The following is a 23669-nucleotide window of genomic DNA, read 5'->3' as shown; positions in this document are numbered from 1 at the left end:
CACCGCCTTCACCGCAAAGTTTAACTAACAACTTTTCTGAACATGAGGCCATGCAGACGGGGCAGACCTTCTGAAATATTTAAGGGTATTTCAGGGGACCGCACAACAGAACATCTGAAATCGGGGTTATCTTAGAAAATCTTAGGGCATATATGTTCACTGTCCCTACCCTCAACGGACTTACAACCTAAACTGTGTCGATATGGATGAAGAAGAGGCCAAAGGAATAATAATCCTTGGACACATAGGAAACATGGATGAAAATTTATATCCTCAGCCTTTTTTTTTTTTTTTAACCACCAGCAATTTGCAAATCCTTTGAAGGCTCAGAAGTCTGTAGTGAGTAGAAGGGGTTATGAAAAAGGCCCCACTGGCCAGCTTCTCAAGCTGCTCATCTTTGCCACTTTATATAACAAAACAAAAAACAATACTCTCTTAACCAGAAGTAAGGCTAGGGAGGGTGTTTTCATGCACACACACAAATTGAGAAGGGCCAGAGCTTGACTACAACACTACAGAGCTCATATCATGCCCTTATTAAATAGCTTAAGCCAATAATCATTGCATTCATGATTGCCTTCTTTGGAGGCTAACTCTGGGAGCAGCCAGCCTTTAGAATAACAGCAACCCTGGCTATTCCCTGAGGACAACTAGGGAGGAGCAGGACCTTTTCCTCCTGCCATCAGCCCATGTTCACCCAACTTTGGCCGTTTGGTTAACTGAGCATTCAAAATAAAAATAAACGAAAAGGGAGTCTGGGTGGCTCAGTCAGTTAAGCGTCCGACTCTTGGTTTCTTCTCAGGTCACGATCTCACAGGTCATGAGATCGGGCCCCATGTCGGGCTCTGAGCTGACAGTGCAGAGCCTGCTTGGGGTTCTCTCTCTTCCTCTCTCTCTTTGCCCCTCCCGTGCTCTCTCTCTCAAAAATAAATATATAAACTTTTTAAAATTAACTAAATAGATAAAAATATCCTTCAAACTACTGCCAGCCTTGAGGCAACTGGTCTTCCCCAAACTCTTATGTGTCTCTTCTCCACCCATCTCAAAAATTAAATAGGACAGACAGAGGAGACACAAGTTTCAAACTACCTTATTCCTCCCGTCCTCACTCCCCTTCCCCCAGTCCTTGAGTCTTTGTTCTTTGCCTTAAAAGTGTCTTGGTTTTTTTCCCCTTGTTGTCTGGCAGCCAAGAATATTGAATGTGGCTTGAAGAAATAACATCATATTATGGAAACATCCTTTTATTGAGACAGCTGACAACATATGTCACTACATGTACTCATTCCGTAGATTGCTATGCCATTTTTAGGGCAGAGAGGGTTTGGATACAGCCTTTGTGCTATTTTTCAAATTTCATGTGCTGCAGAGAAAAGACAAAGCAGGCCATTTTCCATTTTTGAAAGTTTATGAGGATCAGGGAGTATTTTCTCCATCCCATGATTTCATACGACTTCAAAAACTGGCTGTTAACTCCCAACAAGATTCTGATGTGGGAAAGCCCTAATAATCGCTAAAAAGAAACAACAAAACATAGCTAATTAACAAGGATCCCCTTCGGGAAATGACATGGTAGATTTCCAGGGTCTGGCTCAGCAGAGATGGGAACAGTGATCCTCAGCAAAGGCAGCCAGGTCAGACATTTAAGCACCATTGTCTCTCTGCGAGTGTGAGCTGTCTTTCAAGCTCACATATGAAAGCCTGGCAAGATTATAAGCTGCCTCTTCCTTCCTTGCCCTTTCCTCCCATCTCTTTCATCACCCTAACCCTTCTCTTCCACAAGAACTAAGTGGCAGGATGGTGAGAGGAAATGATTTCATCTGGGTGGAGAAGAGAAAAGATAGAACTTTGGTCCCAAATCCTGTAAATCGAATGTGCCATACAGGAAAGGACAGCTGCCAAGCCACAGGCTGAGTCTGCTTAAGTGACAGCGTCTTGCTCCAGCAGCCTCCCCAAGGGATGGAGCAGGACAGGGCGGGGACATGGAAGGACTTAACCAAGAGCTGCATCTTGGTTACATGGTCATAATTCTCTTTATCCTGTAGTCCTTTCTTTTTATTTTAGCAGGAACATTTCTCTCCCTAGGTCTAGAGGACTGCTCTGACTGTCATAACTTCCACGCATAACTCTCAAAAACTGTAGAAAGAGGTAAAAAGACAACTAATCGTCTCTACTTTGGCTTGTGCAAAATGTCTATTCCTTAGATCTTTGCATAACGTGCTGACTCTCAACACATATCCAGAAGTATATTCAGAAAGTAAAATGCTTTTCAAACTTGGATTTAAGAGTCTGTTCCAAACCAGAAAAGCACCGGAAATCCCCCCGGGGGTGGGGGGTGGGGAGGGGTGGGGAGGGGGGTGGATATTGCTAGGCGTGTGTTAATTAATTTTGCTGTTGTTTATCATGTCTTTCTTTATCTCTGGCATGTTTCACAGAAGAGGTTAATGTAGAATGCATTGAAATGGAATGGGTTTCAGGGTTATAATCACACCCAGAATGGACGTTGGTAGGCTTCCAATGTACAGTAGAGAAAATGGAGTCCACCTCTGGGCCCATCGAGCCAGTCTTCTGGGGAGCACAGCTGTGGGAATAGTTGTGAACTTACTACTTTAAATACCAGTTTTGTTTGTGTGTGCCGGTCAGTCTTTTTTGGATGGAGCTCTTTGAATATGTACATATATCTATGTCTTCATAAAAAGAGGACATTTGAATTACTTTAATTTTTGATGACCCGGGTCTTTATTAAAAAGTTCACCATCTGACCCACTTCCTTCCCTATGTTAGCTCATTTCCTTTCTAACTCTTTCTCAAGAATGAAGGCCCTTGTTAAACTGACACATCCAATCATAGACATTGAGTTGGTTGCCATGCACTAGGAGGCAGTCATTGTATGTTAACAGGCCACCACTCACTTGTACCTCTTATGAACTTTCTAGAGACCTGACCAAATGTATTTGCTCTCTTTGATATCTTTTGTCCATGCACCTATTAAGAGGGTGCATTAAAATCTACTCGCTGGGCTCTCCATATTCTACCCTACTGGATTTTATCATTAAACCTTCGTGGTAAGTTACGGGTATGTGCTATTATTATTTTCATTTTACTGATGGAAAATTCAGTCTCAAAGAATGTCAGTAGCATGCACAAGGTAAGTAGAGGGCCAGCATGTAAAAGAATGCACTCTTCCTCTAGCCCTTGCTCTTGACCTCTGAATTATACAGCATTTTATCTTAGCCCTGACTGTTTGACACTCCGCAAGACCTCTGATAATCTTGCCAAGAGTCTCATGCCCAGTGCTCCCAAAGTGAAGAGTCCTTCTACAGGCCATGGACAGATGTATTCTGAGCAGGTGCAGGAAGAAGGCCATTATCACCCACTCAGTTTTGTACTTTGTCAGGGGTGCTGAAGCAGTCATGCTCAAGTACTTGTTTTTTAAATTTCCTCATGAAAATGATCATTCAGTTCTGCAATAGCCATTCTTCCTGAGGTCAAGGTGCACATCTGTGAAGCCAACACAGGGACCAGTGTCTGAGAAAGGCTCCCTACCCTTCCCTTCCCACTGTCTCCATCAAGGCACACTGATCAACTCCCGGAGACCTCACCTGCGAGTTTACCAATGTCTTCCCTGACCCTCCATTGACCCTCAAGTACACAGAATTAGATTCATTGTAATCCTGTTTCATGACATAGTCTCATCATTCATAAATGCATGTCCTGGCTTTATTTACTGAATTATCTATTTGATTATTTTAAATAATTTAATAAGCACCTATGAAACTACCCCCCCAAAAGCTAGAACTTTGAAAATAACCTACATGGATCCATATGGCTCCTCCTCATCCCCTTAGCCATCCCCCTTAAAGTAGCATCATCTAGAACCCAGTGTTGACCATTCCCTTGCTTTCCTTTTTAAATAGTTTTATTACATCTATACACATTCTAAAATGTATATTTTACTTTTGCTTGTTACTAACTTCAGAAAAAAGGTATCATACTATAGGTAATCTTTGAGCCTTAATGTTTTTAACTTAATATTATGTTGCTGAAGTCAATCCATTCATTGACACCGTAATCTCCCTTTGTATAAACAGACCACAGATCATGCTCCCAGGCTCCCATTGGTGGGCATCTGGACTGTTTCGTGTTTTCCTTGTTGTGAACAGAGCTGCTATGAACATTCTTAAGCACATGACCTGTTGCATATATGTGGGAATTTCTCCTGTGAAGAGGAGAGGAATACTTGGGGAAAAAATTCTGTAATTATGTATGGTAATGGGTGTTGACTGGGCTTAATGTGGTGATCAAATCACTATGTCATACAACTGAAACTACTATAAGGTTATGTCAGTTATACCTCAATAAAAAAAATTAAAACTTGCTGCTGACACACATACACACAAAAGAAAAAAATAAATACCTATTTTCCAGAATTCCACATATTAGATTCTGGAAATATTCTTTGATGTGAAAAAAAAAAAAAAAACAATGCTATAAAAGCAGTGAATATAGGTTCTGGCCCATGTTTTCAGAGCTATACACAGGTGAGAGTAGAAATAACCAAAGTCAATTTCAGGATCTAAAGGAAAGTGTAATGTATTTGTTCATCTGAATCAATTAGCATTTTATAAAGGCTGAATTCATCAGTTAACTTGACTAGTCTTGGAACATAGTTTTCCCACTTGATGATACATAGAAATAATAGCTTTCAATGGAAATTAATAGATAGCATTTAAAAGATAACTCTTTGGTAAATCTAAGCAGGACCAAATGAGAGACAGAGTGAGATTACTGATGACTACTGAAAGGAATTTTTAGCCAAGGTAATACTGAGTAAGTATGGAACTGTTTTTACCTGGTTTTAAAATGCCTGTGCATATGTGATTACTTTCACATTGATTATGGAACTTGCCAGCAATAAACTACACAAATGTTTAGTTTTGGGACCAGGGACAATGTCAGGCAAGAAGCCCATCACTCGTGCTGCATAGATCTCACCAAACTTGGCCTTTTCACATTGCTCACTTCTGAATGAATTCAGTGAAATAATACATCAAAACACTTTTATTAGAGAATGACATTTTTTTCTATGCATGCATTTAGTAAAATGTATTCCTTTACCTCTAGAGAGACTTCAAGAGGTTTCTCCTGAAAAGAAGTGTACTTTGGTCTCATAAGTGGAGAAATGCATGGGACCTGGGATTCACAATATAAGACTCTGAGACGTGTTATGTTTGTTTGTTTTTAAACCTTTGTTTAATTCCGCAACATTGTGGCTTGTGAAATGCTGCTTTAGTAGACTCTACTTACTCGGCAGTGGATGGGAAATGAGATTCAAGAAAAAAAAACAGGGGCGCCTGGGTGGCGCAGTCGGTTAAGCGTCCGACTTCAGCCAGGTCACGATCTCGCGGTCCGTGAGTTTGAGCCCCGCGTCAGGCTCTGGGCTGATGGCTCAGAGCCTGGAGCCTGTTTCTGATTCTGTGTCTCCCTCTCTCTCTGACCCTCCCCCGTTCATGCTCTGTCTCTCTCTGTCCCAAAAATAAACGTTGAAAAAAAAATTTTTATAAAAAATAAAAAAAAGGAAAAAAAAACAGTAATAAAAAGTATGCTATCATTTGAGCCTGAATGACTGAAAGAATGGCAATTCTGTAAGATTTTATTTATTTATTTTTGAGAGAGAGATAGAGAGAGAGAACACATGCACATACACAGACGAGGGGCAGAGGGAGAGGGAGAGACAGAGAAGCCCAAGCTGAGAGAATCCCATGCTGAACATGGAGCCTGACGTGGGGCTCGATCTCACAAACCATGAGATCATGACCTGAGCTGAAATGATTCAGATGCTTAACTGACTGAACCACTCAGGCGCCCCAAGAATGGCAATTCTTATAGCAAGAAAGGAAGCATGCAGAAAGTTTTGTGTGGGGAGAGATGATAAATTCCATTCTGAGCATACTGAGTTTGGTACCAAGATACGTTTTGGGATATCAGTGTCCATTAGTTAGAATTTCAGGACTAGAGCTTACTAGAATGGTCCTGACCAGAGATGAAGATTTCACAGGCATATGCAGAAGCAATAATTAGGGGTGCCTGGGTGGTTCAGTCAGTTAAGTGTCTGATTCTTGGTTTCAGCTCAGGTCATGATCTCAGGGTCATGAAATCTGACAGCACAGAGACTGCTTAGGACTTTCCCTCTCTCCCTCCCCTTCCCCTGCTTGTGTGTACTCTCTCTCTCTCTCTCTCTCTCTTTCAAGATAAATAAATAAACTTTAAAAATTAAAAAAAAAAAAAAAGAAGGGGCCAGTCTGTTAAGCATCTGACTCTTGATTTCAGCTCAAGTCATGATCTCACAGTTCTTAAGTTCAAGCCCCGCCTCATGGAGCCTGCTTGAGATTCTCTCTCTCTGCCTCTCCCCTGTGTGCTCGTGCTCTCTAAATAAATAAATAAATAAATAAATAAATAAATAAATAAATGTTAAAATTTTTTAAAAAGTGAAAAAAAAATACAAGAAGAAGAAGCAATAATTAAAGCCAGGGCAGTAGATTAGATTGGGAAGAAACTGATAAAGAAAGAAGAAAGAATGTGAAAAGTAGAATGTCTCCCTGCATTTAAGGAGCCATCAGAAAATTGAGAGAACAGGAGACAGATGTTCCTATTGCAGCCAGAAGAGGAGAGAGTCTCCACAAGGAAGAAATGCTAGCCAAAGGTTATAAAGACAAAGACCTGAAATAAGGTCATTGAGTGTAGTGATTTGAGGTGACTGGGATCTTCCAGAGAAGACTGTCAGCATTGTGATGGGACCTAAGCCTTACAGAAAGTGTTAAGAATTGAAGGCATGCAGAGAGTGACGGCCAGAAGGACTGACTTAGTATGCCAGTGATGAAGGAGATGAGAAAGATAGGTTAATAAACTTAAGAAGCAGCAGAATAGACGGAATCCTCACACATCTAGGATGTAGGATTGCCTGAGCTTTCTTGTAGGCAAAGGAAGTGATTACGGTTACAAATAAGAGGGGGATAGTTGATAAAGCAAATTTTCAAAGAGCCTGGTAGGACTCTGATTGCTATTGGTAGAAGATAAGTTGATACAGGCTTTTTAGAGAGCAACGTGACAATATATCACAATATTAAATGTGTATACCTTTTGGCCCAGCAATTTCATAATACAATTCCATCCCAAAGAAAAGCTAATGAAAGTGTACAAGGATATTCATTATAATATTTGTCGTAATAGCAAAAAAAAAAAAAAAAAAAAAAGACCAGAAAACTTACAGGCACCTGGATGGCTCAGTTGGTTAAGCATCCGACTTTGGCTCAGGTCATGATCTCACAGTTCGTGGGATCGAGCCCCACATTGGGCTTTGTGCTGACAATTCAGAGTCTGGAGCCTGCTTTGGATTCTGTGTCTCCCTTGCTCTCTGCTCCTCCCCCCCCCAAAAAAAAATACATTAATTTTTTTTAATAATAATAATGGAAAACTTAAATGTTTTTCAATGAAAGAGTGTTTCAATAAATCATAATAGACCTCTTCTATAGAAAACCTTATACCTGTTAGAAATAATGAGAAAAATATGTATATACCGAAATGAAATGAAACTTAGAGTATCTTTCCACTGAACTGTAAGTTTTACTGGAGCAAGAACTATGTCTCTTTTCTCACTCTTGTATACCCACACCCTAGCATAGAGCTTGACCCACAGTAGGTGCTCAATAAATATGTGTTGAATGATATGTTAAGTTTTAAAAATATATTCCAGCATAACATGTAAATTGCTTGTAAAAAGATTCACATTTGTTTTATATATACATGTGTTTATATTTATATCTACATAGAAAAAATTCTGGACAAATACTCAGCAAATTAAAGTAGTTATCTTTGGAGAATAGGATTGGATGGGAAATAGAGGAAGAGAAGTAAGTATATTTGTATTGTAATTAATTCTTTTTAAAAAAATTTTTTTTGATGTTTATTTATTTTTGAGAGAGAGAGAGACAGAGCATGAGCAGGGGAGGGGCAGAGAGAGAGAGGGAGACACAGAATTACACAAGAGTTCGACGCGGGGCTCGAACTCACGGACCGTGAGACCATGACCTGAGCCAAAGTCGGACCGACTGAGCCACCCAGGTGCCCAGTATTGTAATTAATTCTATCTTCTTAAATTTTTACTATGATGAATTTGTTTTACAATGCCAATAATGTTTTATATATCAATAAAAGATCTAAAATCACTGGAGAAAAGGAAAGAAGAGTGCAATAACATGGTTCAGTCTTGGCATGGGTCAAGCCCCTTCTTCCTGAAAGACAGTAGTGGATGATAGTGAAGTTACAGAAAGGAAGAGAAACTAGGGGACCTGTCATGTGTGTCTCAGTAAAGTAGAATCCAGTGGCATCCATGAGAGGGAAGGCCATGGTGACAGACTGACATCTGAGGGAGGTTGAGAAGGTTCAAACATGAAATCAGTTTAGAGCTGGGGAGACCTTGGAGACCATTCAATACAACCACCCACTTTACGCAAGGCCTTGCCAAAGAACGCAGAGTTTGGTGCCAGTTCACTACAACAGCCTCTAAAAATATGCAAAAAGAATTCAAAACATATGAATAAATGGCTCATGAGGCATTTGTGAAGGACCCTGATAGGGTAAAGAGAAAGAACTTGTGGTATAGAGCCTGCGCTATACTATGACATTCTGTGTCACTGGCAGTCAGCCTGTGCCCTGGAGCAGAGGCAGGAAGTGGGTGGAGTATGGGAGTAAGTGAGGCAGCGATGAATCCCAGGAGACCATTGCATTGACGACTGATAGATTGGCCTTTAGAACTGACTGATTGACTCAAATGAGCAATAGTCCACTCGATTGCTCCATTTTCATCCAGGGAGTCCTAGCTATGCTGGTGTGACGATTAGGTAAGTGGGTAAAGGTGTTGCCCCAATTGTAAAGGTAGCACCCACTGGCTTAATAAAACATGAAGTCACATCAGTGAATCAGAGTGTCTAGAGGTTCCCAGAAGATCTGCGGTGGATTCTGACCTACCACTTTGAGCAGGTTTAGCTAGCAGCTCAACCTTTCATTAAGGCAGTGGCTGATTAAGGCTAAGCATCCTGGCAGTTGTTTCTGGAATAGAGGATCAGCCATTTAGTCAGCCTGTTGGACATGCTATTGATATTGTAACTTCTTCCCAGATGCAACTGACTTCTACCAGACTGATGTCCTGCCATGATGCCCAACCATGGTGCAGTAATGGAATTGCCAAGATGGAGGGTAGACCATGAGCATATGGTATGGTGTTGTCTACCATTCCAAGGAGGGGTCAGAGGCAATTGTGTAAGTTATTAAAAGGGATGGGTATGAGGAGATGGAAAGGCACAATGTTCTTCTGATCTCTCTGTGATTGCTTTGTATTTTAATGCTCCTGGCTTTTTGCTGTTTATTTTTAAATTTCTTCTCTTTTTAATGGTTTATCTTTTTATCTATGTCACACATGGACCAGAAGTGTTGAGTTTGTCTGTGTCTTACTTTGGCCATATGTGCTACTACAAGCTACTTAATGGTCTCAAATTTACTGCTGCTTTGTTGGGTTAAATAAGAACATCTTCCATGAAAGATTGAGTTCTCTTTATTCTAAGTAGTAGACTGTTTAAAATCTGTGAGTAAATAACAAATCTACACATCAAATTGCATAATACTAATTCCCCATGTTCCTCAGCATCCTGCACACCAGCAGATACTCCTTTCTCTTCTATATAGTCCAACCAAGCTTGTGTCTACACTTGGCCTTGGGTGTGTGTGTCGGGGGGGGGTGCTTATGAATTTCATATATACTGTGTTTATAGTTTACCCTTTTGCTTTTCACCAATTCTGATTACACATTTAACATCTTCACAAAGGGCAAGGATGAAATAATTCACAGCTAAGAAAAGACATGGATTAAAGGAAGGGAATGGAATTCAACTTCATTGAACACTATAACTCAATCAATGATTTTGGATCGCACTACAGGTGACCTAATGGCTGGAAGCAACCACCCTTTTCTGCCGGTAGTCATAATTTCCTGTTGCAGTATCCTGTGTGGTTTGCCTTGTCTTTTTCCATCTCCAGCACTACATGATTTGATGGCCTATTGTTCTAGAAAGTACATACCATAGGGCCAGTGAAGGGCTGTATAACAGAGGGGTGAATTGAGGACAGCAGACATATTTCTAAATTATTTTCCTTTTGTAGTCTCCAGCGGCATTATTTCTTTTCTAGCCTCTAGTTCTGAATCTGGCAGAGTTTAAGATAATAACTCCTATTTCTCTTCCCTTTGTTGCATTTGAGTTGTTACATTAACTGTCCACAGGCTTTCCTGAGGCACCTAAAATATAGCTTCAGGCATAGATTACCAGACCCTGGTCTTAATTATTCCAGCAGAGAAGGCTATGGGCCAGTCCTCTTAGTGTTACTTTCTAAACCATCAATCTGCTCCTGCCCATGACCAGAATAGTCAATGTCTAGGTATAGGTCCCTTCCTAGAACATAAGAGCCTTGAAGCTGAGTGGGATCCCAGGTGCATCTTATCTCAGTTTTCATCTTATAGAGAGAAAAAGTGGAGGCCAGGGAGCTTAGAAGTCTAGCTCAAGGCTGTGACTAGTGAGGTGCAGCCCTGGGATGGGAATACCCATAGTGTAGAGCCTTTTCTCTTCCCTGTGTTTTTTCTTTGGCCCTTCAGGAAGCTGCTGGTCATCACTCATTATAACACCAGGTTAAAAACACACTAGACTTTTCCTAAAGGCTATCCAGCTGAAATTAGCACAGAAATGTGATGGGCCCATCTTCAATAGCTAGCTGGAAGAAATAGCTATTTCAAGGTCTTTAGTACATAATCATATTCACCCAGAAGAAGAATACAAGTGTGAGCCATGGCAAACCCAGTCCTTAGGTAGTCTGTACTCACATAAAGAAGGGGAGACTAAGCCTTCAGTTTCATTCAGTCATTTAATGATGAAATGTGTCTCCTTCCAAAGATGTGCTCCCTCTCTCCTGCTACTGCATAATCAATTATTTTGTCATTGGTATTTTCATTTTTAATAAGTTTTAATTTAAGAATGATAATAAGTGATTTTCTTTTTCAAAATCTGATGGGCATAATCTTGAATGCTGCTTTTTATGTGCTTGCTGCTCAGCTATGACTTAATTTGGGTTGTACAAGTCAAAAATGTCAAAGACAGATGACTTGGGGAGCTAGATGGGATGGGAAAAAATTACACCAGGCTGAGGAGCTTGCAGATCAAGCTTCTCACTGATATTTCCATCTCTGTCAGTTTCAAGTTGGATGGATGATGTTGCTTACCCCACAGGGTTGTCAGAATTGCTTCAGATGCTGTAGGTGACAGCATTCTGCATGCTCTAAATGATGGAAAGTGAAAACCAGTGTAAAAATTCCATAATTCTAAAAACCTTCAGTAATTACAGTCTGAATTTAAATGCCTGAGAATATCAGACAGGAAACTGTCCCCTAAATTATGGTCTAATTCTCTAGAAAAGCCTGTTCACTTCTAGTCACCTAATCCTAGGGAGTTTAACCATGTCTGAGTCTACAAATGAAAATTCAAATAGAGAACTAAGTCCACTAAGGACATGATTTATATTGAAATCACTTTGGACTAAAAGAGTCAAGTAATTGAGGATGGAGTAGTTAGAGCCATGAATTATCTGGATGGGGCTAAGGATTAAGATGGGACTAGTAATGAAGGGCTAGATGTTGTCTTAGCTCAGCAATGAGACCAGAACCACTATTACCCTGAGTAGCAGCCTCCATGAGAAGGGTTAACAAATGTTAAGTACGACACTGATAACGAAGCATCTGTAATTAAGTTATAGCTTCCAGACATTAAAATTACTGAAAGTCAAAAATATTTATTGAATTATTCTGTAGATAACAAAGAATTCTATTCACTTTGTAATCATTAGCCTATTTCTGTCTTCTAGTTTTCTCCAGAACACATTAGTTCTATAATAACAGTAGTAATATTAGTACTATTAGTAACAATAATAGCAGCTAAAGTTTATTGAGTGCTCACTATGCGCCAAGCGCTTTTCTGGGAAATTTATGTACATTGTGTTATTTGACCCTCACAAAGACCTCATGAGACAGTTACACTTCACACTTTACAGATGTGGCCGCTGAGGCTTTGAGAATGAAATCGTTGGCCAAGATCACACAGCAGGTTAAGTAGGAAAATAGAGGGACACAAACAGACAATCTGAATCTATAGACAGGCTTCTTAACAACTGCATCTAATTTCTCTTTTAATAAATATCTACATACTAGAAAATTTATGGAAAAACAATATATCCATATATAAATTTTGCTTTTATGATGACTTCTTCCAGAAGACTAACATCCTTACTCTGCAAAACAGCATGTTTTACTTCTCACTGATATGGTCATCACAGTCTTTCAAAATCATATGCTTCTCGGGGAGCCTGGGTGGCTCAGTTGGTTAAGCGTCCAACTTCAGCTCAGGTCATGATCTCGCGGTCCGTGAGTTCAAGCCCCGCGACGGGCTCTGTGCTGACAGCTCAGGGCCTGGAGCCTGTTTCAGATTCTGTGTCTCCCTCTTTCTCTCTCTTCCCCCACTCATGCTCTGTCTCTCTCTTCTCAAAAATAAATAAAAGTTTAAAAATTTTTTAAAAAAAATCCTATGTTTCTCAAATTCCTACTGTTCTCATATCAGAATCCTTTTGGGAGTCACTAAGAGAAAATCTAACTCAAATTGGCAATAAAAGTATTTCTTGGCCCATGAAATTGAAAGTTCAGAGGTCAATTTGATTCACACCTAAACAACACCTTCTAAGACCCATTTTATTCCACTTTTCAATCTGCTTTCTGTGGCTTCTTTTGTTACAAGTGGCTTCCTTTGGGACTGCCAATGACTCCAGGGGAACAAAGTCTACCTGCCACATGCCAGAGAAAAAAGCTGCCCACCTCTAGAAGCTGTCTCCAAAAGAAGCGAGAAAACCTCTTTCCAGAAGACCCTAGCAAACCTCTCCTTCCATGCGATTGGCCTGTTGGTCATATGACCATCTCTGACCCTATAATTATGCTCCACTATGGGATAGGATCCCACTGTTAATTTTAATCTGATCCAAATACCCCACACCTAGAACAATGAGACACTAACACAAGTACTGTGTGGAAGAGGTGTGAATGCTCCATGGAAAACAAGAGTTGTTACCAAGAGTCTCTTAATGTCCGCTAGAGTTCCCATCATCATTTCTAGGGTCCCAGTGATGTCACGGTAAGAACTAGTCTAAAATCCTGATAGAGAAATTTGGCTATATTTAAAGGTGATAACCTATGTTCATGGGTTATTTTATTAGTAAAGAACTACATGGACTACAGTCCCAAATATCATAACTGTCTGTTTTTATATATGTATTATATATATTTCTTTTTAATTATTAAAAAGGAAAAAAAGGCCTTGAGAGCTGATTTAATAGAAAAGATTATCTTTTTTTTCTAGTTTATTTATTTTAGTAATCTCTATACCCAATGTGGGTCTCCAACTCACTACCCCGAGATCAAGAGTCCCAAGTTCTTTCAACTGAGCCAGCCAGATACCCTGGAAATACTATCTTTTTATTATTTTTAAACATATTTTCTTTTTTTAGTAATGTCTACACCCAGTGTGGGGCTCGAACTTACAATCCCAAGATCAAGAGCCGCGTGCTTTACTGACTGAGCCAGCCAGGCACCTCTATCTTTTTATTAAATAAAATAAGTTATTCACCTAGCCTGAGATAAATGTAATTAAAGTCAGTGTGGGACTTTTGAGAAAAGAAGTGAGGACAAAGAAGAAGAAGGGGGAAAAAAAAGGAAAGAAAGCAAGACTGAGAGAGAAAGGAAAGGAGAAAACCATTCATGAGTTATTTGGAAGTAGTCAAAATAGTCCAAGTAGACCCGGGCCAGTAATTAATGAACTTTACTAAAGGACGAAGCATATGATGAGTAGAAGTTCTCATAGGAATTACTGTCACTTGACATCTTCCACTGGCACAAGAGCCAATGTACTGTGGCTTCAGTGACAGTGTTGTGTTGGCTTGCAAACACGATGTCAAACATTGCTCTCTTTCCTGGCCTATCCTCTCCCTCCAGTAGGAGGGGCTGACTCCATTCAAGCTAAACTTCATCTCAGCTTCAAGGAAATATTGATTTTACAAATTGAGATGTCTGGGTTGCATGTGGATTGTCCCAGGAGTGAGGAGTTGTGTTCAGGGAACACAGTGACGGTTCATAAGATTTATTCTGGGCATCACCTGAGGCCTATACTGTTATCGCAACAGTCTTCAGCTTGTCCCCTGGGCTCCTGTCTCTCCACTCCAGTGCACCCTCCTCATGGCTATCAGATCAACCCTTCTTAGCTCCCCTGTGATCCTATCTCTCTCTTCTAGTAGTAAGCTAGTGATCAGATCCATACCTATCTACATTATCCACCCAAACAAATTTTGCACAGTTCTTTAGCTAATCTGCCCTTTCTCTTACCTAAATTTGCATGTGATTCCCCATTCCTATCCCTGCGTCTCTGCTGTTCCATTTGCCTGAAAGTCCCTTCTCCACACCCTTCCCCCACTCATCTTCCCACACCTAATTCTTATACTTGTGTGGAGATCCGGGTCCAAAATCTATAATGTTTTCTCTTCTCACTGAGCTCAAAGTATCCCTTCCTGCTTTGTTTGATCCCCAAGAGCAATAGATTTGTACCCATCTTGAACACCTACTGACTCGAATTATAGGCGCTGCTGTTACCTGCATGCTGTAACCCTCCCTCGTTAGACTATAAGGTTACTATATAGTGTTATTCACAGTGCCTTGTCCTAGTAGATCCCAAAAAGAAGACAGTGTGTGCTTTGTGTAGTATGTATTATGCACTGAGTGTATGTTTTAAAAACAATTCTTTAAGAAAAAGAATAGAGTGTTAAGAATCTGATCTAAGAGGCATCTAAAAAAAAATTTTATCCCACACCAATCTCTTCATCATCTCCATTCTTCCAAATGGTTCTTCCTTCCCATTTAATAATGACAAATCAATCACTCAAGTCTGCTCAGGCCAAAAAGATGGAGTCCTTTCTTACTTTCATTCCCCATATCCAGAAAATTTCACTGGTTGTACATTCAAAACAAATCCAGAATTTGATGACCTCTCACCTCTAATGCTAACATTATGGACCAAGTCCCCATTGTCCCTCACCTGAATTGTTGCAACAGCCTCTAAATGGTCTCCCTGGCTCCTCCTTCATCGTTTCCTTCTACCCTCACTCCCGTATGGCAGGCAAAATGTGTCCCGTGGTGTTGTTTCAATACACAGAACCCTCCAAATACTTTCCAAAGCACTCAGGGTAGAAGCCAAGGTCTTTACAACTATTTTGGTGGTCCTACATAATCCATCCCACACAGCCCCTTAAATTTCTGACCTTATTTCCAGCCACTCTGCCTATACCACTTTATTCTAGCCTCTTTCTCAACAAGGCAAGCACCTTCCACCTGCTGCCACCTGCACTCTCTACCCCCCCTTACCCTGCTTATTTTTCCCCATAGCACTTTCGATTTGACACACTGTATCCCATGCATCCGAGTTTCTCTTGCTTCATTGTTGATTCTCTCTCTCCTACTCTTGCCTCCATTAGAATGTAAACTTCCTGAAGGCAGAAATTTTTGCCTGATTTCTGCTTTGCCCTATCCTCAGAGCCAAGAAAAGGGCCAATTGCAAAGGAGACTTTTTCAAAATATTTGTTGAATGAATGAATGATGCATAAATCTCATTTAGAGTGTTAAATCTTATTTAGAGTGTTAAATATGCAGGCCACCTAACATATGTGGTCGACAATAATTTGAGAATCTTTCTCCTAAAGGTCTAAATCTGTACATTTGAAGTTTTAGAACCGGGTCAGTTTCTCACTTGTTAGAGAAGCAACAACTGTATTTCAATCCCAAACTGTAAAGCACAGTGCAAATTTGAGACGTTATTACAGTTATGCTCCAGTTCTGGCATTTTTTCCAACAACGGTTAAATTCCCAAAGTGAGCATGCCCAGCATGCATTTTCTAGAGGATAATGCAAGGGATACAGAGCTAGATTATATACAGCTTTCAGGTTAGACTCTTACAGACCGGTTTCTGCCACCACTCAAAGCAGGTTAGAACACGTTTTAACTACCCCCACCCTGCTTATACACTCACCATGGTGACAGCCATCCTCTCAAGGAAAGTTCTCTTCCCTTTGTGGCGCTTGGGTTGGGATGGGTGCAGGGACACAAAAACCCAGTTTCTTGGGTATCCTCTTTTGAATGGTGCTCAATTCTCCTTAACTGTCTCATTTCATTATCAAGTCCCAGGAGCTCCTATTTTACATTGATCTCATCACTGAGCAAATGGATGTTGACACCTCTGTTCTCAGTTGATTGCGTTACCGCTGAGCAGCAATCGTTTCCCTTTCACCTAATGAAGTAATTATCCCAGTGGACCTAAGTGATGACCACAGCCACGGTGGCCGATGATCCTTGTGAGGACCGTTCTCCCTCATCCGTTGGTTTCACCTGTTTCTCCATCAGGCCGAACCACTCGGATCAGGATGTCCTCATCACTGTTATCATTCCCCAGTGTAACCTGGTCCCTCCTCCCCCCTACAGGATCTAGGCACTTGGAGCATACAGAGCCAGTGCCAGTGGTCCTACTGGTCTCTCAGTGATGCCCTCTACTCATGATCCCATGCATACCTGAGAATCTTCCCCCAGTGCAAATCTGAACACAAGAAGTTCCTCACAGTAGCATATTAAGGTTACACTGACATGGAGGAAAAGCTTAAAAACACTATGTACAGGGGCGCCTGGGTGGCTCAGTCGGTTAAGCACCCAGCTTCAGCTCAGATCATGATCTTACAGTCCATGAGTTCGAGCCCCGCGTTGGGCTCTGTGCTGACAGTGTAGAGCCTGGAGCCTGCTTCAGATTCTGTGTCTCCCTCTCTCTCTCTGCCCCTCCCCTGCTCATGCTCTGTGTCTCTCTCTCTCTCTCAAAAATAAATAAAAACATTAAAAATTTTTTTAAAAAATACTATGTACATTTTGATTCATTTTTGTTCTTTTAAAAAAAATTTTTTTAACATTTATTCATTTTTGAGGGAAAGAGACAGAGCATGAGTGGAGGAGGGGCAGAGAGTGAGGGGGACACAGAATCCAAAGTAGGCTCCAGGCTCTGAGCTGTCAGCACAGAGCCCCACACGGGGCTCAAACCCACGAACCATGAGATCATGACCTGAGCCAAAGCCGGATGTTCAACCACGCGCCCCTTGATTCATTTTTGTATGAAAAAATAGGATATATAAAGTGGATATATAAAGTATATGTTATACACATGCAAAACATATATAAAATGGAATATGTAAATATTTAAAGGCACGGAATGTATCGGTATAGATGCAACAGAAGCCAGAAGGTATTTGCACCCAAACATTTCCAGTGTTTTAAGTCATTACCCCAGAGAGGTATGATTCCTGGTGACCACCTCTTCCTCTTTTTTTTTTTTTCCATACCTGTAATTTCCAATTTGACTATAATTATATCCGCTACATTTTAAATTCTTTAAATGCAACTGTGATTATGTCATTCCTGGGCTAAAGTTTCTTCACTTAAAATTTTAAAATTGACAACAATTTTGTGATGAGGTCGGTCAGAGAAGCACATGCCAGCTGTCACCTGCCACGAGGTCTCTGAGAGTGAGGTGGCAGGAAGGAAAGGTGGAGGATGAGGTCTCTTTTCTGCCAGCACCCCTCTCCTCTTGGGCTGGGCTTCCCTGTGGATGACTCAGGTGGGAGTCCAGCCACATGAGGAGAAGCCAGGGCAAGGGATCTGGGTGGGGGAGGGCGGGGCCTTCTAAGAGTCATTCTTCCCTCTGTGACATTGTACCATAAGGTTATTGTACATTGAAAACCAGTTAAGAGGGTACTTCTCCTATTAAGTTCTTACCACAATGAAATGCAAACCTTTTGTTAACTTATAAGAAGTTGTTCTTCCTCCCATTGGTTTCCTCAGGCTTTGGTTCAGGACACAAATGTGACTGTGAAAAGCCCCTCAGAGGGTTCAGATTTGCATTTGGGGAGGACCCCAGTGCAGCCTAGAGCCTGGGGCAAGCTGAGAGACCCGGAAGAGGCTGGGAAGTTTCTTCTCACTCAAGCTGGCCCAGGTCCTGCAGGTAATGACTGTGGCCATGAACAGGCACTCAGAGAGCCTCCAAGATGCCATGACTCTTTCACCCTTCCTGTGGCAGCATGTCTCCGATGTGTTTGTACCTCTGCAAATGCGGGTTTCCCCTCCTCTCATCACCGAGGACTCAGGACAGCTGCCCCCTTCTTCCGGCCAGCGAAGTCCCCGCAAAGGGCTTGTTCTACGTGGTTTCTTAGCAGCTTGTCTGGACTTTCCCTTGGAATTCCTGTTAACCACTTTGCATTCCCCGTGGGGTCTACTTAAGAATGCCTCAGCAGTCTCTTAATTCCTTCAGAGTCAGGACATGTTTTTATCATTTTACCCTCAGCATCTAACCTGCCATATTGAAGTGTTTGGCAAATGCTAAATAAATGACTACATGAATTAATGAATTACTAAATAAAGGATGGATGGATGGATGGATGGATGGATGAATAGATGGAAGGAAGGACAGATGGAAAGAATGCAGGAAGCATGCTAAAAGTCAAGTGAGGCTGTGACAAGTGTCATAGCCCAGAGAGGAAGCATAGATAACTCAGGCTGTCCACGTCCTGAACAAAAGTCTAAGAAAGTGAATGGGAGGGAGAATGGCTTTTGGAAGTCCCCACCCTCACCCAGCCCTCTTGCTCTTGCTCTCCTTCACATGGCTGGACTCCCCCAGGTCACCAGGTCGTCCACAGAGGACAAGGGCAGCCCCAGAGGAGAGGGGTGTCAGCAGAAAGGAGACACCACTCTTCACCTTTCCTTCCTGCCACTTGACTGTCAGAGACCTCATGGCAGGTGATAGCTCGCGCCTGCTTCTCTGACCAACCTCGTCGTAAAATCGTTGTCACTAGGACACAGTCCCACAACAATCCTGTGTAATTATGTCCAAGATTAGCGCCTAAAAATCCAAAATAGCATCTGACGTGAATTTCTATTTACAGAAGGGCATATGGGATGCATTAACAACACCCTCGCTAGATTCTTGGATGCTGTGGACAGGCCCAACAAGCAAGTGCTGAAGGGAGTGGGCAGCCCTGATATTTCTCTGCTGATAATCGCACCCACCAGGGGACTCAGAAGGGAATTCCAGAACCTTCTTTTGATAAAGCCTCCAGGCCTCCGGATCTGCTGCTGCCAGAACTAAAAATAGTTAGGTCTAGTTGGGGAAGCATTGATCTGGAAGTCGGAAGGTGCGGGACCCTAGTTCTGCATTAACTGTGCAGTGTCCTTCCCATTTAACCTCTTCGCCTCCCTCTGTGCTCCCTTCTGTGCATCAGGAATTATAGAGCAGCAATCCTTTGATCACGGGGCAGGTGGGAGTCCCAAGGGAGATAATGAACATGAAAGTATTTGGCAAATACCCAGCCTCAGTCTCAGGAGACAAGGAGGGAAGGTCATGATAAGAAAGCAGCCACACTGAAGAAGTTCCCCAGTTGTCTGTCATTGTAGCAGGAGTAAAATCCTCCCACCCCTAGGCCTTTGATGGTCTGAGGGTGGCCCTTTGGTGAGGAGATGATTCCCTTTGTTCTACTGGCTCCTAACTTGCTGTGAAACAGTCAGCCATGCTCCCTTCTTGCCTGCTCTGCCCTAATACTCTGTCATCCATGACTGTCTTATTCATGGTTAATATGGGGAAGACCCACGGAACAGCCAGAAATGTGAACAGCTATTCTCAGCAAATGGGAGGTTACCCGAGCCACAGGATAAATAAATGTGGTTATTTTTCCTCTTTAAAAATAGTTACTCTGTTCTTTTTTTAAGATTTTTAAATATGGTAGAGCTAAATAGTATATATTGGACACTGACTATATGCCAGGCTGTGTTAATGCTTTATTTGCATTATTTCATTTACTATTCATTCATAACTCAGTAGAAGAAGCACCATTATCCCATTTTACGGGTGAAGAAACTGACATTCAGAGAGACTATGTGTGTACCGAGCTCCCAGAATTGTAAACAGACCTACGGTTTGAACTTTATTTTGTTTCATACAGAGCCCAGGATCTTGTGTATTATGCAGTTTTGCCTCAAAAATAATATTATCTGCAAAAAATAAGATGAGGAGGAAGATTGGGAAGCACATATTCAACCAACAATAAAAATTCATGGGTCTTGAACAAATACACTCCCACCCCCACCATTCAGGCCTTTCATAGAACCTGAACATGGCCTATGTCATATAAAAGTGTGGGATTGATTGACAGTGAAGAACAGGACATAAAACAAACAAAGGTGAACAGTTTTTGTGTACTGAAGAGGTCTGTATTTGAAGTCAGAACATGATGCATATGTTATTACTGCTATTATTTTATTATCCCTTAAGGTTTTTTAAAGGGAGATTGGGACGGGATAATTTAGCATCATCTTTTCCTCTTGGACTCTAGCCATCTTGCCTCCCAACATAAGTTTCCAAGAACCAACCAAACATATTTTTAAGTTCTTTCACTTAATTTAGCGAGTTATCCAGTTTATGTGGAAGATGATTATAGTTTAGCTTACTGGTTCGGGACAATACTACTTTTGTATCCTAAAATGAAAACATTACAAACACTTGGGGATATATGAGAACTGTTCGCTTCTACCAGCTTTGTCCCCTGTTGTCTCTTATCACTTTATGGTCCAAAATCAATGACCTTAGCATCAGATAGTGGCACTTGTACCTCTCACCCATTACTAAATATATATAACAATTCCTGTCTCATGGGATTACAGTAAAGATGAAATTGAAGGAGATAATTTATGCAAACTTTTCAGCACAGAGGAAGTACTCAAAAACTGGGAATGCCATATCTCCTATTCTGAATGTATATCCTCTATTTTATGAGTTTCAGGGTGGTATAGCTGTGAAAGATCATTTTGGAATCAGTGATGGCCCAGTGCAAACCTTAGCTTAGCTTTCTACCAGCTGCGTGATATTGGGCAAACGTCTTAGTCCCTCAGAACCTCCTTTTCCTTTCTTTCCTCTTTTCTTTTTCTTTTCTTTCCTTTTTTTTTTTTTCTGTAAAAGGAAATAAAGTCCTATTTTCCAGGAATGCTGTGAGGCTTACTAATGCCATAATATGTAATTACTGATTACACAATATGTTATATGTAAGATATTACATATAGTTGGTGCAAAATAAATGGGTGTTTTGCTTTTGCTTAGATAAAATAGCTTTTGTCCTATAAAACAGAGCTAAGGACTAGGTTTTATGAAAATGCTTCACTCCACGATTGTGGATGATTTCAAGCATCTAGAGACCTACTTGGGTGTCGTTTTATGGTTGCTTCATCTAATCCTTTTAAAGCCATGGACATGTCTTGTGGGAATGCTTAGAGTTCCTTTCTGAAGCCAGTGTAAGCAAAGGTACCTAGCAGCTGCAGTGACCACTGACCCATCCGCAGGGCGCCTGGCACAACTTTGGCCCACTTCGCCCAAAGTCCTAGAAAGGTTACATGACTCACAGGGATGCAGCAGGCATGAGATTACAGGCCTAGAGGAAGAGGCCAGGGCTGTGGGCAGTATATTTGACAGGCTCATACACTGTAAGCCTTGTTCCAGACCCCTTACAAAGCACCTCTTGAGGATGAAAACAAGATGTTCTTTGTAAATAAAAGTTCATGCATTTGCGTAATAAAGTCATTTTCCAGCCCCGCAGTAAAAGATATTCTTCTCCCAAGCCCTCTGGGTGAGGACTGTCAGGAGGAGGATGGGTGGCCAGCAAGTCTCAATGAAGATAGCTCAAAGACTGCAGCCTTCCATCTTTAGAAAATGAGAAACCTTGCTCCAGAAAGTGGGTATCCTCCCCCTCTGCCGTCTGACAAGCCGCACCTCTCTGGCTCCTGCCCCTACCCCTGGAATCCCTTTCCCCCCTCACTTGCCTGCAAACTAGGGGGTCACATAAAAGATCTGCATAAATACAGATAAGACACCGAGCACCTTGGCTAAATAAATAAAAGATGTGAGGAAGCGATCACAAAGGCTGAATATTCATGGGGGTCCCTTGGAGGGGCTCCAAACTGAGAGCGCGCGGGGAGGGCAGGCCAGGGAAAGGCCCGAGCTCCCTGTGTGAAATGCCGTTTGGAGTGGGAGGGCCTGGAAGTGGAAGGTAAAAAGGGAGTGGTGAGAATGGATGTGGGGAGGAAGGCAGGGCAGCGCAGCCCGCAGACCCCACCCGCCCGGGACAGGAGGTGGCCGGCGGGGCTCGCCCTAACCCCGTCCGCCTTTTGGTGCTCAGCCTTAAGCTGCCTCCATCTGGACGCCCCTCAGCCAGAGCCTCTGGGGAGAGAGAAAGCGGGAGAGAAAGTGCGAGAGCCAACCGAGGGGGAAGAAGGAAAGAGGAGAGACAAGGAGGGAAGGAGGACTCCCGCTCACCCTCTCGCTGTGCCTTTTTCACTAAGTTGCGCGTCGGGCCGCCTTGACTTCCCACATCCGGACAAGGCGGGGGCCGAGAAGGTAATGCACGCGAGGCACCGCCGCCCCACGGGGGCACCGACGAGGACGCACAGCCGCCGAGCCCCACGCAGCGCCCTGCTGGATGGCAGCGGAGAGATGGCCGTGAGCTCAGCCTGGCGCCCCGTCCTGAGGCTCTGGCTCCTCTGGGGCGCTGCCTGCGCGGCCGCCGCGGCCGGGGACGACAGCGCTTTTCCTTTTGACATTGAAGGGAGCTCAGCGGTCGGCAGACTGGACCCGCCCGAGGCGAGCGAGCCCCGCGTGGCTCCCGGAAGGCTGCCGCCCGCTGCCGAGGTACGGTGTCCCTGCCCTTGTCACCCCGGCCCGGGGCACCTGAGCCCCGCGGGCTGTGGGTGCCACTGCTCCCGTCCGTCTCTCTTCCCCTCGCCCCCACACCTCCTCCCCTCCCCCATCCCTCAGAGTTTCACCTGCACCCGGTTGAGGAGTTTTACTTTGTCAGTGGGATTTGGGCGTCGCGAGTTGTGAGTTGAGGCTTTGGAACCCGGCACTGTTCCAACTAGCAAAAGTGCCATGTGCTCCGTGTACTGGGAGCCGGTCTGCTTGGATTCTCACCTGGAGCTGCAGTGGCGCTTCTGCGACTTTCTGCCACTTGTGTGTCCCAGGAGAGTTACTTAAAGTGTGTGCCCTGTCCCCGGCTTCCTGCTCTTCTGAGATGTTGGGACAGTGGGAACAATACTGCGGGGCCAATCTTTTTGTCACAAATCAAGCAGAAGGTCCTCTCCAACAGGGGAGAGGGACTGAGCGGCTGAGGGTGATGGGATACTAAACAATCTGTTGGGAAACTGCCGAGCAGATGCCTTAAATAGATAGGAGCCATTATGTTCCAGAAGCAAAAAGTTGTGATGGAAATCAAGCCCCATCCCCAAAGTTAAAATGATTGGGATGTGCTACTGGTGATATGTTTATGCAGAGAGCTGCTGTTTGAGTACCTTGCAATAGCTTTTATGTTGAAAGCATAACCAGAAAGTAGAAATTGGGTAAAGGAGGATGAATCCAGAGTAAGT

At 42.6% G+C, this 23669-nt stretch overlaps 2 protein-coding genes across 13 annotated transcripts in view; one reads left to right on the top strand and one right to left on the bottom strand.

Moving 5' to 3' along the window:
• The window catches only part of RFPL4B (ret finger protein like 4B), an 82480-nt gene extending 59774 nt beyond the window's left edge, over positions 1-22706 (bottom strand). For 6 of the 11 annotated variants that reach the window (XM_086707633.1, XM_086707631.1, XM_086707629.1 and 3 more), the window contains exon 1: positions 7266-15833. The gene's annotated coding sequence lies outside the window, so the exon portion shown is untranslated. Of the gene's footprint in view, positions 1-7265; positions 15834-22566 lie in introns of those variants that run through there. The other 5 variants (XM_086707630.1, XM_025925335.2, XM_086707627.1 and 2 more) reach the window with 5 other exon arrangements.
• Positions 22651-23669, top strand: part of LAMA4 (laminin subunit alpha 4) — a 145262-nt gene continuing 144243 nt past the window's right edge. For both annotated transcript variants that reach the window (XM_025925625.2, XM_025925623.2), the window contains exon 1: positions 22651-22938. In XM_025925625.2, coding sequence (XP_025781410.1) covers positions 22651-22938 — 288 coding nt within the window. The remainder of the gene's footprint in view (positions 22939-23669) is intronic.

This window comes from Puma concolor, chromosome B2 (assembly GCF_028749965.1).
Source record: "Puma concolor isolate L17-30 chromosome B2, mPumCon1.1.hap2, whole genome shotgun sequence".
NCBI classification, from domain to species: Eukaryota; Metazoa; Chordata; class Mammalia; order Carnivora; family Felidae; genus Puma; species Puma concolor.
This window is presented reverse-complemented; position numbering and strand designations above follow the sequence as displayed.